This window comes from Alexandromys fortis, unplaced genomic scaffold, assembly GCF_014885135.2.
Source record: "Alexandromys fortis isolate MF-2015 unplaced genomic scaffold, M_Fortis_MF-2015_v1.1 scaffold_77, whole genome shotgun sequence".
Taxonomy (NCBI): Eukaryota; Metazoa; Chordata; class Mammalia; order Rodentia; family Cricetidae; genus Alexandromys; species Alexandromys fortis.
Window position 1 is genome coordinate 7891484 of NW_026067967.1, and position 18015 is coordinate 7909498.

The 18015-nt window shown below is 48.7% G+C and overlaps 1 protein-coding gene across 7 annotated transcripts in view; it reads left to right on the plus strand.

Annotated features, from left to right (window-relative positions):
- Positions 1-18015, plus strand: part of Arrb1 (arrestin beta 1) — a 99107-nt gene that overhangs the window by 18616 nt on the left and 62476 nt on the right. For 2 of the 7 annotated variants that reach the window (XM_050154516.1, XM_050154518.1), the window contains exon 1: positions 12665-12821. The exons of the other annotated variants lie outside the window; for them this stretch is intronic. In XM_050154516.1, coding sequence (XP_050010473.1) covers positions 12802-12821 — 20 coding nt within the window. In that variant the 5' untranslated portion in view covers positions 12665-12801. Of the gene's footprint in view, positions 1-12664; positions 12822-18015 lie in introns of those variants that run through there. 7 annotated transcript variants of the gene reach the window in all.

The window sequence follows — 18015 nt, forward strand, 5'->3', positions numbered from 1 at the left end:
CCTTCACCTCCTGGATGCTGAACTTACAGCCATCATGCCCGTTCACTTTGGTTTTTCTTAAAGTTTCTTGGCACCTTTCCCAATTCTTTTCAAGAGAAGTGCGCGTTTCTTTAAGAAGAAGAGCTTCTGACTTTTTACACTGTTTTCTAACTGAAATAATACTTTTTGTCTTTAGGACATTATTATAGGAGGTTTCTGTTGCCTTGTTCGGCTTGAAATTAAATACAGCCCCTACTACCGGGTTTCTTTCAGTTTGTGTCTGCACTGGTTACATCCTTAGAGCCCACAACTTTGTATCTTAGTGCCTGCAACAATGTATTTGTTTGTTTCCTATTTCTGTAACAAAATGTCTGAAGCTGGATGTTTATAAAGAAATTTATTTAGTTCTGGAGCTTCAAGGACGTGGCGCTGTTTGGAAACAGTTTTGCTGAGGACTTGGGGGCGAACGGTGTCACAATGATAGGAATCGATAAGAGGGCGCCATCCATCACCTGGAAAAACAGAAAGCCAAAGAGGGACTCAGGGCTCAGGTTCTGGCTTTTACATTTAACAGCTCACTCTTTGGTAATCTAAGTAATTTAAGGTCCTATCAGAAATTCCTCAATTTTTTGGGAGTGATGATCTAACCACTCCCACTAGACCTCATCATCTCCCAACACGGTCACACCAGGTAACCAACATGGTCACACCAGGCAACCAACTTCTCACTCTCGAACCATTGGGGCACACCCTCAAGCCACATACAAACCATAGGAAGGGACACGAGTGAGGGGAACGGAGGCCATCGTTACAGGGGAGGAGGGTGAGACAGAGGACACGGCTAAGATGGAAGTATTTTCTCCTGGAGACAAGCATCAGCCTGGTCCTGAGAAATTCTTGAGTCTGTCCCACCTGGAGACAGGGCCGGTGGCAGTTGCAGGTCGTGAAGAATTAGGTCCAAAGGGGGTCTGACGGATCTACCAGTGCCAACTCATACACCATCCGCACCCACCCACGGATCTCAGACGTGACCTGCACCACTTGGTCTAGAGGGCTCGCTCAAATGAGGGTGGCTAGGCACATTTCCACAGATCCTGACTAGGAGGAACTGCTTGGGACTTGCTGGGAAAGTCACCCAAGGAGGTGCTTGTGACTGGCCCAGCGTTGATGCTGGGAACTGGACTGCAGACCTCTGGGAGAGCAGCCTGTGCTCTTAACTGCTGAGCCCTCTCTCCTGACTCCCAGAGGCATTTTGTAGAATGTCCCTACAAAAATTTAGCGTCTTACTTGTGATTTCCCATCATGTGACACCATCTGCTGATAGGAGCCACTGTCAGAGCCTCTCACCTTGATCTTCTTGTTTTGTTGTTGTTGTTGTTTATTGGTTTTTGAAACTGCATCATTAGCTCAGGCTGGTATTGAACTTGAAACGTGAAGGAGGAGAAGCCTTAAACTCCTGACCTTTCACCTCCAGTCACCCAAGAGCTGGGATTACAGTTCTGACTTCCCCTATGTATTTATTTATTCATTTAGATCACTGTGGTTCGTGTTTATTTATTTTAGACTTTGGGTCCTAGCCCAAGACATTATTCATTTTATTGCTCAAATTGTTCCACTGTTGGCTGTTGAGAATTTGTTCCATTTGGCTCCAAAATCCTGCTAACATGCCTCGTCCTAACTCTTTGCTTTCTGGCAACTACCTCTAAATGTTTAAAAATTGTGCTTTTTTGTTTTTGTTTTTTTTTTAAACTCTCCTGTTTTTCTTTTTGTATTGATCCTTTTTATTAGTAATCTCTCTGGTTTTGTGGATGCAGGATAATATCATTTCAAAGTTTCTATATAGGGGCTGGAGAAATGGCTCAGTGGTTAAGAGCACTGACTGCTCTTCCAGAGGACCTGGGTTCAATTCCCAGCACTCACATGGCAGCTCACAACTGTCTGAAAATCTAGTTCCAAGGGGTATGACACTTTCATACCAATGCACATAAAATAAAGATAAATAAATCATAAAATTAAACAAAGTTTCTATATAATAGTGAGTAGTGAGCTCAAGGCCAACCTGGGCTACGTAAAATCCTGTTTCAAAGAACAAAGAAAAACAGCTTTAAGCTTTTCTGTTTTCAGCCATTATAGCTGTACCAAAATGTCATTGATGGACAAATACCTCCAGTTATGTAGACCAGGTAGCCTTGAACTCACAGAGACTCGCTTGCCTCTGTCTTCTGAGTGCTGGGATCAAAGATGCACGCGCCACCACACCATAGCTTTGCTTTTAAAATGTCATGGGCTATATTTGCATGTGTGTTTATAATTAAGTTTTCCAGCTTAAGAAAAATTCTGATAATTTAAGTCCAATAGTGCCAGCTGTAGTAAGACACAGGCTGTGATCTCAGCTGTTTAGGAGACAGAAAGTACATTTTTTTTCTTTCTTTATTGTGTGTGTGGTGGCATGTCTGCCCACACCACAGAGCATGTGAAGGCCAAAGGACAATGTTCAGGACTCAGTGCTCATTTTCTGTCTTGTGGGTTTGAGGATGGAACAAAGGCCACCTGACTTGGCAAGTGCCCTTACTCTATGAGTCATCTTGCCTGCCCCCAGATTCTTGTATTTTTATTTTTTATTTATTTTTATTTTTTACTTTTTATAGTTCAGGGATTAAACATAAGACTTCACACCTGCTAGGCAGGCACTTTACACTGAACTACACCCCAACTGCAGTGTTTTGTATTTAGGGACTACATACAATATATCTTCTTATTATTACAATCAGAACAGGCTATATGAATTGCAGCACAGTAATCTCACGGAAGACCTGCTTGCGGTTACCAGTTACTATTATATATTTTTAAACCCATATTCAGGCATGGTGCCAATGCCTATAATCTCAGCATTTGGAAAATGGTTCAAGAGAGTCAAGAATTCAAGGCCAGCCTTAGCTACATAAGGCCTTGTCTCAAAAACTAAACTAAACTAAAAAACAAACAACCCCCCACAAAAGAAACCCAACCCAACCAAACCAAAATAGAAACAAACTTTTAACCCAACAAAAGTGTTACTTTGGCATGTAACTGTTCCAAGTTTATAGGGTCAGTGAGTAAACCTGGGAAGGGACTTACCTCCCAACTGGGAATGGAGATGTAGTATAGTATAGTGTTCCAGCACTTCCCTGGCATGTGATTGGTCTGGGGTTCAAACCACACACACTCACACATACACACACACACACACACACACACACACACCCCGCCTGTGAAACAAATAAGACACATCTCAGGGACTCAGGCTTCTTCTCCGTTGTGGAATATTAGTTTAAGATGTGTTGCATTCGTTTACGCTGTGGAAAATTTGTTTAATGATGCAGAAATGTGTTGCATTCTTTCTTTTTTTTTTTTTGACTGTTAGTGATCTTTCTTTCTTTTTTAAAAAACATTATTGATATTTATTGAACTCTACACTTTTCTCTGCTCCCCTCCCTGCCTCTCCCCTCCCCCTTCAACTCTCCCCCAAGGTCCCCATGCTCCCAATTTACTCAGGAGACCTTGTCTTTTTATACTTTCTACTTCCCATGTAGATTATATCTATGTAAGTTTCTCTTAGTGTCTGCATTGTTGTCTAAGTTCTCTGGGACTGTGGTTTGGTGTTGCATTCTTTTTTTTTAAATTTTTTTTAAAGATTTATTTATTATGTATACAACTTTCTGCCTCCACACGCCAGAGGAGGGCACCAGATCTCTTTACAGATGGTTTGGAGCCACCATGTGGTTGCTGGGAATTGAACTCTGGACCTCTGGAAGAGCAGACAGTGCTCTTAACCACTGAGCCATCTCTCCAGCCCCCTTGGTGTTGCATTCTTTTACGTTGCATTTGTTTAACTCTGTAAAGCTGTGTTACTTCGCCTGCTTAAAACACCTGATTGGTCTAATGAAGAGCTGAATGGCCAATAGCTAGGCAGGAGAAAGGATAGGCAGGGCTGCCAGGCAGAGAGAAAAAATAGGAGGAGAAATCTAGGCTTGATAGATGAGCTAGGAACAAGACAAGGAAGGGAGGAGGACACTAGGGGTCAGTCACACAGTCACACAGCTAGCCATAGAGTAAGAAGAAAAGAAAGACATATAGAATAAAGAAAGGTAGGGGCTGGAGAGATGGCTCAGACGGACTGCTCTTCCAAAGGACCTGGGTCCAATTCCCAGTACCCACATGGCAGCTCACGTCTGTCTGTAACTCTGGTTCCAGAGGACCTGACACCCTCACACAGACATATAGGCAGGCAAAACACCAATGCACATGAAAAAAAGTTTTATTCTTCTTCTTCTTATTATTATTATTATTTTGGTTTTTCGAAACAGGGTTTCTCTGTAACTTTGGTGCCTGTCTTGGAACTAGCTTTTGTAGACCAGGCCTGCTAAGTGCTGGAGTTAAAGGCGTGCACCACCACCATCCAGCAAATAAATACATAAATAATTAATAATAATAATAAAGAATAAATAAAGGTAAAAAGCCCAGAGGCAAAACATAGTTACAGAGAAATGTGATAATTTAACTTAGAAAAGCTGGTTAGAAACAAGTTAAGCTAAGGCCGGGCGTTCATAAGTAAGAATAATTCTCTAGAATAAGTTGAAGGAGCTGAATGGCAGACACCCAAGGAGAAAAAAATAAAATAAAATGAAAAAACCAACTACTTTTTTTTTTTTTTGAGACAGGGTTTCCTTCCCTGTGTGCTCCAGGCTGTCCTGAAACTCACTCTGTAGACCAGGCTGGCCTCTAACTCTCTAACTCAGAGATCCACCTGCCTCTGCTTCTCGAGTGCTGGGAGTGTGCCACCACCTCCCAACTGGGACTCCTTGGAGACTTCGTGTGTATCTGCATAAGTACATACACAACCCAAATAAATAAAATGTAACAAAACAAATTAAACAAAAATGTAAGTCTTTTGGTTGTTAGTACATTTTTCATTTTCAGAGATCTTTGCCCACTTCTAAACTTCTATCCTTGTTTTACTATTTATATATTCCGTCTCAGCCCATGCTCTTCCCCCTCAAGAGCTTCCGTGAACACTTCTCACTGCAGTTCTGGGGGAGAGGAATGGTCGTCGCTCTTATTTGTCTTGACTTCGGTGGGTCCACAGGATGTATTTGGGTTTTGGTTTGAGTCTTATAACGGTAGTGTTATTCCATCGTCTTGGCCTCTGAGAAGTCAAACCCCACTGGATTGTTTTTTCTATTTGCTACGTGCCTTCTTGTGGCTTTCAGGTTTTTCTTTTTCTGGTTTATAGCTGCTTGGCTAGGATATGCGTAGATATTTTCTTTGTGGGTTTCATTTTCCCTGTTTCTGTTTTGCCAAAATCCTTGGATATATGAGGTGATCTTTTTCATCAAATCTGTGAAATTCTTATTTTTTGTGTGTGTGTTTTTCAAGAGAGGTATATGTGTATATCTTGCTGTCCTGGAATTTGTGTTGTAGACCAGGCTGGCCTCAAACTCACAGACATCTGCCTGCCTCTGTCTTCCGAGTGCTGGGATTAAAGGCGTGTGCCACCACCACCTGGCTTTGTCAGCTGCTTGTGAAGAGTGTTCCTTTTGTGCTAACAGGTCATTAAATCACTGCCTGGCCATCTTGAACTTGTGAATTTTTTTTTAATTATCTTCCTGTGACTATCAATTATAATTATTTGTTTTTAATGAACCGTGTAGAAAAGTTGTAATGATGTACGTGTATAACCCAGGACTCAGGAGATGGAGGAAGTGGGGTAGAGAAGCTACCCTACTGCTCCTCGTGTACTCAGGGGCAGCCTGGACTATGTGAAACTCTGGGGGGGGGAGTTCACAAGTTTCTTTTAATTAAAAATCTGAAAAAAAATTCTGCTATTGAGCCAAGCAGTTGTAGTGCACACCTTTAATCCCAGCACTCAGGAGGCAGAGACAGGTGGACCTCTATGAATTTGAGGCCAGCCTGGTTTACAGAGCGAGTTCCGGGACAGCCAAGGCAACCCTGCCTCAAAAAACAAAAACAAAACAAAAGAAAGTACAAACAAAAAAAATCAAGCCTGCTATTGTTAACATCAAGAATAGTCAAAATTGGGACAAATATTTAGTAACTTTCATGCATGCGCTGTGAAAAGATTCTGGGTTTACCTGTCTACCTATCTGTAGTAGATAGTAAATACTGATCTTAAAGACACCTTTATTATTTATTTATTTATTACTAAGTTGTCTTTGAGGACATCTCTGTAGTGTTCTGTCCTGAGGTTTGTATTACCTTCAGCGATGCCAATTGTTTATGTCAAACCAGGAAAACTGCAGCACTGTCTGTAGCGGGGACTACAGTTCATCAATAGCTGAACTAGCTCTGCAAGGTGACCAGCTGCCCAGTCTCTGAGCCTGCTTCCTCAGGGTAGCCGCTGTCTGGGCTTCCTTTCCACCCCCTGTCTCCTGTTCCAGGCACTGGCCCCAGGTCCATCTGAGTCCTCCCTGTAGCAGGCTCCTCCTTTCTCTGCTCAGGTTCTGCTGCCACTGTGTGCCCTCCCCCTGGAATGCAGTTTACCCTTCATTCCTCCTCCTTGCTGCCCTTGGCTATGCGCTCCCTCCATCCCTGTCTAATTTATTCTTCATATAACAGCTGGAACGATCTCAGAGCACATCTTAGCGCATCCTCTTTCTGCTAGAAGTCTTTACAGCCTCTTCACTGGCTGCGGAATGAAGACTAAACTCCTTACACACAGAGACATGACTGACACATACACACACAACCTACACACACACCACACACATATACACACCACACACACCACATACACACACCACATGCACACCACACACACACACCACATACACACATACCACATACACCACACACACATATTATTCACACATATACACACCACACACATACACACACCACATGCACACATACAGCACACACACACATCTCACACACCACACATATACCACATCACACCACATACACACATACACATCCCACACACCACCTATATACCACATACAACACACACATACACACACCACACACATACCATTCACACATACACACCCCACACCACACACACACACACACACATCTTGGTATGAGGTGGTCTAATTCCTGCTCATTTCCCTAGCTTTGCTGGGAGGGACATAGGAGACAGAAGTCCTGGACTGGATTGATTGAGGAGGCAAGGGGCTTGTCAAGAATGGCACTCAGATTTCTGGTTGGGCAAGTTAGAGAAGTTTCTAACTTCCAGCATCTCCAGGAAACATCACTTAACTGCAAATGCAGAGACAACCCTCTGGCTCGCTTGTCCCTCATTCTGCCTTTCAACTGCTTGACCTAGCTTTGACTCTTAGTCCTAGGTCTGCCTTCACTTGCTGTGCCCTTGGCTCGGCACTTCCTCCCTAAAGAAAGCAGGAATCATTCTCACTCCTCCACACCTCCCTTATTTTTTTTTTTTAAACAGAGAGGGAATTTATTTAAAGCGGCAACTTTGGGAAGAGGAACAAACAAAAGGGTCTAGCTAGGACTGATATGAGGAAGAACTGGGGAAAGACGGCCCGAGGTCTGCTTTGTTAAGCGTCCTGGTCAAGGTATGATCTGCTGGATCATTTCCAAAGGCTGTTTTGTTTTGATGTGAGACAGGTTCACTCTGGAACCCTGGCTGGCTTGGTACTTGCTGTATGGTTTATTCAGGCTGATCTCACTCACACTTAAGGCAATCCTACCTCTGCCTCTCATGGGTTGGGAATATGTGGGTGTATTTGCCTAGTGCACATTGGACACCAGAGGTTGACTTCATATATCTCCCTCTGTGCTTTTTTTTTCATTACTTGGGAGGGGCAATGCAGACACGCCACTGTGTGCATGTGGAGGTCAGAGGTCAGCTTGCTGGAGTTCTCTCCTTTCTCCATGTGGATCTCCCAGGGACTCCCAGATAGATTTGTTAGCGAGCACCCTCACCTGCTAAGCTCTCTTGTCAGCCTAGGCTCATTAAAAAAAAAAAAAGATTTATTTTTATTTTAAATTATGCATATGCATGCATGTCTATGTGTGGGTATGCATAGCGCCAGTTCCCTACCAAGGCCAAAAGAGGACATTAGAGTCTCCAGAACTGGATCTCCAGGCATTTGTGAGCTTCCTGCCTTAGGTGTTAGGAACCAAACTTGGGTCTTCTGCAAGCGCAGGCATGCTCTTAATCACAGATGGATTTCTCCACTGAGCTCATTGTTTTTGTTTTTTTTTTTTTTTTTTTTTTTGAATTCAAGAAATTGTTAGCAAACTGGGAATGTAGCTCACTTGGAAAGATACGTGCCTTGCATTCAAAGCCCTGGGTTCGATCCCCAGGACTGCATAAATGGGATGCTGTGGTAAGTAGGTACCTGACGTCCCAGCACCCGAGAAAGTAGAGGCAAGAAGATCAGAAGATCAAGGTCATCTTTGGCTGCATAGTGAGTTAAAGGCCAGGCTGAGTTACGACAGACCCTGTCTAAAAAACTTTACAAGGGAAAGAAGCTATGATAATGCATGATCAACTGTAGACACATAGGAGGCCTCAGTGGCTCAGAGCTGGAGGTGGCTGTTTCCTGGGGGCCTTCGTAGCAGACTCCATTTGCCCTTACGGAAATCTCTCTGGTGAAGGATGCATACCAAGTAGGTTAAGATAGGGAGGGTGGAACTTCCCTTGTTTGAGGAAGGGGCTTGCGTGAGCGTTGAACAGACTCTGCCCTAAACCTTCAAGTCATCCTGAACCCCCTCCCCTTTGCACGGTCCAGTCCCTGAGCAGGTGCATCTGGCTCTATCTCTGCAGTGGCATGAATGAGAAATGTCTCCCACAGGCTTTGGTGTTTGAATACTTGGTCCCCAGTTGAAGTGTTCAAGGAGGTCTAGGGGGTGTCACCCTCCTGGAGGAAGTAGCTACTGTGGTGGGCTTTGAGGTTTCAAAATGTCACATCATACCCAGTGCCTTTTTTGTTTGTTTGTTTTTGTTTTCGAGACAGGGTTTCTCAGTAGTTATGGAGCCTGTCCTGGAACTAGCTCTGTAGACCAGGCTGGCCTCGAACTCACAGAGATCCTCCTGCCTCTGCCTCCCGAGTGCTAGAGTGCTCTTTTTGCGTCATGCTGACTACTAAGAGATGTGAGCTCAGTGTCCTGCTCCAAGCATAAGCCTCTGCTCTGGCATCATGGCTTCTCAGCCTTCTGGAACCATCCAAAGTTAACTCTCCCTTCAATTGCCTTGGTCACGGTGCTTAATCATTGTTGAAATAGAATTGGTGGGCTGGGCTGCATCTGCCACCCGGCTAGCTTTACCCGAAATAATTACACGGAAACTGTATTCATTTAAACGCTGCCTGGCCTCTTATTGGCTAGCTCTTACATATTAATTTAACCCATTTCTAATAATCTGTAGCCCACGAGCTGGCTTACCAGGGAGGATCTTAACCTGTGTCTGTCTGAAGTGGGAGAACCATGGCGACTCCCTGACTCAGCTTCTTTCTCCCAGCATTCTGTTCTGTTTACTCCGCCTACCTAATTTTCTGTCCTATGAGGGCCAAGGCAGTTTATTAGTTAACCAATGAAAGCAACAGATAAGATACAAGACCCACCTCCATCAAATCATAGCTGCAGGAAAGGGCCACAGAGCCTCCAAGGGCAGCCATGAGTCTGTATTTCCTGGGCCACAGCTCTAGCACAAACTGGGAGACTGCACAGAGGGGGCACGCAGCCTCCGCTCTTGCCTGGTTCCACGCTATCTCCGTCGAGGTTGCGCAGTACAACCCTAGAAAATGTGAAGCTGGACTGTGACCTGCGTGCCTCTTGGCATTAGGACACGGCATTGCCACCTACAAAGTTCACACACCAGAAGTGCACCGTCTAATCACACAAACATCTCCTCATGTTTTAAAGAAGTTTATGCTTGTGTGTTGGGCCACATTCATGGGTATTCTTGGCTGTATGTAGCCCACGGACCAAAGGTTGGGCACACTGAAGCCCCAAACCTTCTCTTTAAATCGACTTCTCGTGCACCTCACCTCTAATTATGAGACCTGTGTGATATGGCTGCTGCCTGCCTTACCTGCACCCACTCTTCCTGTTTACCAAACCCAGACACACCCTCCTGGGTCCTTGCTTGTCCTTCCTGTCCCTGGCTTCTTGGTGCAGCTTTCTGCCCAAAGGTCTTCTCTTCGGAGAGCCTTATCTAAGGACGTTAACCCCAACCACTATGTTTTGGTTTATTTCATAACACTATCATTAAAACTAGATTCCTGACGGGGAGGTCTCGTGACCGCTTTTGCAGTTTTATTAATTTTGATTATTGGATGAGTGCTAAGTGCTTTCCTTAAGCCGCACAGATGAAAGGAAAGTACCTTCTCACTCCACCCCACGCCCTATTCTCGAGCATTCCCTGAAATGAAAACTCTGCCCTATTTGCTACTGACCTGTAAATTCTCCAGAACCACAACTGGCACAATAAACAGTCATTGAATAAAAAGTAAGCGAAATTCTGGCTTTGCTCTGTGTTAGTGTCCCTTGGAGGAAAACTGGAGAAAGGGAGGTTAGGGGCCATTAGTTTCTCTCCCCCCCCCCCAGGGTTTCTCTGTAGCTTTGGAGCCTGTCCTGGAACTAGCTCTTGTAGACCAGGTTGGCCTTGAACTCACAGAGATCTGACTGCCTCTGTCTCCGGAGTGCTGGGACTAAAGGCGTGCGCCACCACCGCATGACTGTGACTTAGTTTCTCTAAGCACCAGTTCAATCATTTCAGAAAAGGCAACAGAGGATCTAGCAGTTCATAGACGTGCCCAGTAGCACCGGGCTCACTATCCACCCACTCCTGGGGTTTATAGAAGCGATGCCTGCACTTGACCTCTTGCAAGTTGACTCTACCATCTACCAATCTGTTCAGTGTCCCTCAGTGTTTAGAGTCTTGTTTTCCAAAGCCCGTCCAGGAAGAGCTCCATGGAGGTGTGGGCTACCTGGAACCATCTGGTGCACTGGGCTGTTTGTTTTATTGGGAAAGTAGTCTAAAACATTGTTATAGTAACATAACTGCAGATACTTATGGAATGGGATGCTCTGAGAATTAGCACTGGGCACTGTATTGATAGCCTCGGGTTTGGAGGAAGCCTGTGTGGAGAGTACAAGTCCCCTCCAATGGTTATCAGTCTTTGGGACTCACAAAGGGAACTTCCTGCTATCAACAGAGGATTCTATTCTGCTCCTTTCAAGATTCCCCTACTCCTGTAGAAGGATCAGGTGGCTTCCGGTTCTGCTCTGCTTGGGGCAGGGGAAGAACCCAGGGGCGAAGAAAGGGCAGGTGAAAGTCCCAGACCTTAATCTATTTTCCCCCAGCTCTTACGGTCCAGACGTGGACCACCCTGCCTGTCCATTAGCCTCTACCCACCCCTCCCCAATGTGGACATAATTACAGTCATTATCCTAGGATATTATTACCAGCTCTATAAACAGCACACTCTATGTAAACAGCATAGGTAACTGCCTCAGAACATAATTACAGGAGATGTTTCCAGAGCCGCAATTGCATCAGAGTATCCTTAATACTCCGATATTAGGGACCTATCAGGGCCAATTAGTCAAACCCCAGCAGTGAGGGGGTGAGAAAGACCTCACATTCTTCCACTGCCTATAAAGCAGGAAGGGACCCTTCAAGATCCCTGCAAGAAGAAATTGGGTTAAAACCCGAAACCCTTCCCTACCCCTTCTTAGCCCTTTGGGTTCCACCCTCCTACCCCTCACCTGCTTGCAGCTTCTGCCGTGGTATGGAATTTGAGGAAAGTCAAGATTTCCAAGGATACCAAGAAAACTGTAGATAGTAGGCTCTGTTGGACACTGTTGTATGTAGGAGCCCGCTCACAAGAACAAGTAAATCCCTTCAACCCGTGGACAGGTCACCTGCTGGTCTTAGGACCCAGCCAGTACGCATGGAATGGGATCCGAGATGGCTAGTGTTCAGAGTCACCATTGCAGGCAACCAAGGTAGGCCTGGGTGCTAACAACGACGATGTTATCGGCCACCAACGATGGTCGTCTCTCTGTCCCTACCTTATCTCCAGTTCTCACTGCTTCCTCTTTCGGCCTGCCCCTCCCGTACCCTTTCCACTCTCATCAGCTCTTCCGAGTTGCAGTCCGCTGCCCGCCCCCACCCCTTCTTCCTGTCCCCGTTCTGCAGTTGGGTGGTATCTCTCCCAGAAGGGCGGGGGCGGGGAGGGTGGAGCAAAGGGCGAAGGCCTGGCTAGGCTTCTGGAATCTCTCGCTGTCCTCACGCAGGGGCGCCGCTGTGGCTGGGCCTCAGAGTCTGCGGATTTTCCGCTTTTATCTACCCGCGGACACAAAGGCCAGCCCTGGCGTGCGCGGGAGACGCGCTGGCACCCACGGCTGTGCGCACACACGCACAACTGCACAAAGACGTGCACACCTCTGCATACACACACAGAGAGACACACAGACACTTTCCCGACAGGCTCGCGCGCACAGCCGTGCACTCACTCGCATTGGCACGCGTTTACGTGCACGCGCTCGCGTGGACCAGCTGCGGTCGGCAGCCCAGCCTTTACTCTCTGGGCACGCACACGCAGAGCCGCGCACCGAGCCACACACGCGCGCTCACACCCGCACACTCCACGCCCCTGGCGGCGGTCCGGGCGCTGTGCAGCTCCAGCGACGGGCGGGGACCCGGGCGGGGGCGGCGGCGGCGGCGGCGACAGCGGAGGAGGCGGAGCGGGGTAGCCGGGAGCGGGCTGGCCCGCGCTCCTCCTGGCGGCCGGGGATTTTCCAGCCTGGGAGCAGACGCCGCGGACCTCCCTGCGGCCGCCGCGGACCATGGGCGACAAAGGGACACGGTGAGTGCGGGTGGCCGCCCTGCCCCACGCGCTCGTGGGGACGACCTGGGAGAGGGCACGGGCGGAGGTTCCAATCAGCGTCACCCTAGGTCTGGCACTCTGTGCTCTGCCCAAGTCTCTTGTGTGGTCGCTGGCAAGAACCATGTGTAAGGACCGAGGCAGCCAGGGTGGGCCACCCCATCTGGCTCACGTTTCCTGGCCGAGGCGAGCTCACACACCCTGCACTGGCAGGCAGTTTCGAGGACACTCCGGGGCAGGCTGACACCACACACACACACACACACACACACACACACACGCTCATGAACACAGGAGCACCCTTCTTCTGCTGGCACAAGCTGACAGCCGCTGCCACACTCTTCCCATTTGTGACAAGACGACGTCACACACGTTCTCTCTTCCGCGCGCACACACTCGTCTGTCAACACCTTCTTGCTGACGGTCCTGTTAGCATACACAGGTCCCACTAAAGCACGCACCAACTCTAACACACCCTCGTGTTGCCACACGCATGTGGGCATACACCAACACACATACCCTGTGACTTGGATGCTGCGAAGCACGCTCTGGCTGGTGCGCGCAGTCTTTCCTCTCTGACATGACATGATGCGGCCACATGTCTTAGTGACACACCAGTGCTAACCACACTGCGTGTCAGAAAATGCCTGCAGGGCCTGACATCCCCCCTGGCGTTCTGGATACACTCACTCCTGACTCACCACAGCAGGACTGGAAACACAGGTCGAAGAGTGGAGGACCCTGTCTGGGGCTTGGAAAGACAGTTCTTAGTCCCATGGCTTCCTTCCCCTCTGACCTCCAAAGCAAATAGCTGGGAGCTACTTCTAGCTGAGGGAGGTGAGGGGAACCGTTTGGTGGAGCCTCCTTTGAGAGGAGAGGTTAGGCCCTTGAAATGGAAGCTAGGACAAAGTAGGAGGCCTAGGGGAGGGAAGGGGAAGCTCTGGGGTCAGCCTTATGATCTAAACCAGCCGTGGTCAACCTATCATTTCACCTTGCCGGCCCCTGGAAGTCTCACTACAGCCCTCCCTGGCGACTCCTCCTCCTGCCTTCCTGCACCTGCTGCTTTTCATTCCTTTCCTTATCACTCTTATCTTTGTGTCCTCTCTGCCTTTACCTCCTTTCTTCCAACATTATTTATTAAGCTCCTGTTGTATACTAGAAATAGTAGAGGGGATCAGAGATGACCAGAGAGGAGGCATCCCTGTGGCTGCATGTTGGGACCCTCAAACAAATTGATTTTTGCCTACTGCTGGCTGAGACTCTTAGCAGCTTGTGAAGGGGGCTCCAGAGGTTATTCCCATTTCCCAGGAGTAGAAACTGAGGCACTGAAGTTACTCAGACACCTTGTGTTTGGAAACTGCTCCCCACCAGCCTTCCTACTGAGGCTCTTCTAGGAGAACCTTTTCTGGCTTCTCCAAAGAGGGATCAAAGGATGAGAGAGACCACTTGCCATGGTTTTAAGGTCAGGAGGTGGCAGAGGCCAGAACCCACTGTGTCTGTGGCTCTCCTTGGGGCCACTAGGCACTGTGTGGACCCCAGGTGTGAGGACTAGCGGGGTACCCGCTCTGTGCAGAGCCATGGGAGACTGCACAGGGTCATGAGGTGTTTGCGTTCACCTTGAGTCTCAGTCCCAAGCAGCTGGCTGGCCAGCACTGTGACCCCAGCCTCTGCCCTTGGAGGAAGGATGCGAGACCCTCTCTCTAGTGGCATCCATCGCCCCGTGGAGACCCTGCTGACCTGTGAGGTCAGACTTTGGTCCAGAAGGGCATAGCAGGGAGTCAGCAGCCATCCCTTCTCCTTTGTTCTTCTGTGCTGCTGGTGACCGGGGTGACTCAGCCCTGCTGGGCCTCTCTGTAACTAGGGGAGAAGTGTCACATGCCTCTCTGATAGCGTGAATTGTCACAGGATGAGGACTTTATGGGCTGCTGGACACCTGTTGGAGAACCTGTCTGAGACCTGTGCTTTGTCCTTGACTCCTCCTGCTGGCTTCTCAAAGGCAGACCTGGAATTCCCATCTGTAAACTGGAGCAATCTGCTCTTTGGTTTTCATGGTTCCCATGAGCCTACTGAGTTCACTGGACATAGGAACACATGCTGACTAGGCCTGGAAACATGGCCTGGCTAGACAAACTCTACGTCTCCCTGCCTGCCCCCTCTGGTCCCCCACCCCCACACTCTGAGATCCTCTAGAACTCCAAATTCTGACACTCCTTTTCTAGACCTATCTGGATAAGAAAGGCAACAAAGATACTTTGACTGTTGTGTTCCATGAGCCATGAGATTTTACTTTGTGAATTGGAAAGGCCATTGCAAAAATACCCAACACCCAGACTCTGAGGTCTTCGCATCTATCCATCTGTCTCGGATTTCACCCTACAGAGGAAGTGATAATGAACATTAATCAAAACTGTCACTGCCCTCTGGGAACTCCCTGGGTTGAGAGAGAGAGACAGAGACAGAGGGGGAGAAATTATAGGGCAGAAACAAGCTAGCACCAAGATGCAGCCCTAACAGGGGTCCCAGGCAGGAGCACAGGTTAATTCGAGTGGCTTCTTCCTACCCTGGGACTGGAGTCTCTAAAGAGGAATCCCCAGAAGATTCCCAGGCTGTTGTGATGCAGGACACTGCCCTGTGAGAGCAGAAGAGGAGGCCCCACCAGAACTCTGGGTTTGATGTGGCCTGAAGCTGTCCAGGATAGTCAGAGCTGCAAAGATTCACCAGGAAGCCTAAGGAATGGGATTGGAGTCCCCTGCCAGGCCTGGAGACTTGAAAGGAGCCCTGCAGCCTGGGGGTGGACCTTAGGGGGTGAGCACAGCCTGGGAATGTCAGCTGAAAGGAGAGGGTGGGACAAGGGAAGGGCAGGAGCGAATCTTCCTCTTGGATCTGGAGGAGGGAGGAGCAGGCCTAGAGGCAGAGACCTCTAGGAAGAAGCCTCAGAGCTAAGGCTGCAGGGAGGATGGGGCTAATGCACAGCGTATGGACAAGGAAGAGGGACCCAGTAAGCTGGAGAGTTGATTGGACTTTTGCTGCCTGTCTGGTGTTAGAATTATGTTTACGGGGGCTGGGGAGATGCCTCCAGAAAAGTGTTTGCTGCTTAAGGACGAGGCCCTGAGTTCGGATCTCCAGAACCCACATAAAAACTGAGTATGGTGGTCTCTAACCCTGGTACTGGGGATTGGGGGTCAGGAGGGAAAGGATGTGGAGACAGGTAGCTTGCTGGGAGGTCTCTTGTTAATCAGCCGACCACTCAGGTTTAGCGAGAAACTCTGTCTCAAAACATAGGGTGGAGAGTGTCTGAGGAAGATGCTGGGTATCAACTTCAGGCCTTTACATACATGCACATACATGTGCATGCACATCAGCACACATACAAAACGTATTGTGTAATCTCACTGTATTTATTAACATAGGAATTGCTGTTCCCACTTTAAAGCTATGGAAATTAACTAGGAGAGAGGAAGCATGTCTACCACCATTCAGCCAGCTAACATCGGAGCAGAAGTCTCTCTGCCCATCGGGTCCTCTCTGCTACTGTGTACTCAGAGGGAAAAGGGCTTGTCCTATCCACAGCTGGTCCTGTGAACTCTAAAAGTGACCTGAGGGATCATCTTGAGGCAACAGGAGGGATGGAGTAGAATTTCCTTTGCTGTGGATGTTGAACTTTCCCCCTATATCCCCCCCCCACACACACACACTCGGCCCCAGGGCAGGAGGGTGGCTGTAATGGGGACTTGCAATCACCAGCTCTCTGTGAACCTTGGCTGTCTTTCTTGAGGTGGTTAAGCCCTGGGTGACCCTTCTTGGCTAGAACATAGGGAAGTCCTGTGGCTTTGGCAGGAGTGTTCCTGGGTTGCTGCTGGGCGTGGCGGTGAGCCTGGCCCAGTGTCCCTGATTCCCAGCTGGCCTCCGGGCTGCAGACTCCTTTGATGGCTCATTCATTTCCTTTCAAGTCTGGACCTCCTGGCCAGAGACCGAAACCTCTAGTTGGCATGGGGTCAGGGGTCCTTGGTTGTGGGCTTGCCTCATCCAGGGCCTTCCCTTCACATGGGCTGTGGAGGCTGAAGACAACAACAGGGAGACTCACAGTGGCCTCTTGACCTCCACTAGATTATCTGTTCTACTGCTTGCTGGGGTGGATGGCAGGGGAGCCAGGAGTGGGCTGAGGAAGATGAGGGAGGTTTTGGCAGGTTCCTCTGGACCTCAGGCTAGGGACAGAGGGGCAGGTGGGGACTTGACAGTTTTCTGAGTGGACCTTGGAAGATACAGATGACCTTGGTGTCGGGAGAAGATGACGGGGACTGCAGAGTCTCCTTGGAGAGCACGGTGTGTGGGGTGGAGAGAAGCAGGGAAGAGTGGCAAAGCCTGGGGGCGGGTCTACAGCAAGATCCCCATTTGTAGCCTGGTGGTGGACGGGAGTCTGGGGGTTTGGTGGAGCGGTGAGGGTGCAGCCAAACACAGTAGGTGGAGGAGAAAGGGGTAGCCTCTGCTTTCCTGTGTGCCTTCTGGTCCTCTCCTCTGCAAAGCACTTGAAATCAGTGAGGGCTCCCTGGAGGAATCCAGGTCTTGTAGGATGGAAGAAACATTGTAGTAAGCTGGCCAGGGCAGGCATGCTCCTGGACTGAGGCTCCTCTGACTCTGGGATCTGGTGACCCTGAGCTGGGTAGCTTAGGTGTGGGACACTAGCTTAGGTGTGGGACTCTGAGGGCAAGGCTGAGAGGGTGGCCGCGCTGGCCCTAGGCGCTAAAGCAGCTGGATACCACGGCACCGTCTCAGTTGTACCCAGGGTGCGGGTTTTCTCGCCCATTGGTGAGCTCTTTTTGTTTCTGGCTAAATCCGCTTCTTGTCTGTGGGTCCACCAGCCTTCAGATCTGGTTCTTGGAAGATGCCTGCCAGAGCTTTGTTGAACTGGACTGAACTCTGTCCTCCTTATGCCTCTGCTCTCAGCCCCGGGGCCCCCTAAGTGCTGACGTCAATTTCATCCCTTCCATTAAGGATTCCTCTGAACCAAAGCACTTCTCCTCACATTGGGCTGGGCGTCCAGAGGAGTGGGGCCATACATCATTTAGACTGGGAGGTCCCAGGCAGAGGCAGCAATACTCCATCAGACTGGAGGCTGCCTAGCAGACAGTGTCCCCACTCCATGGGGCACAGGGCTGCTAAGGGTGAGATATATATA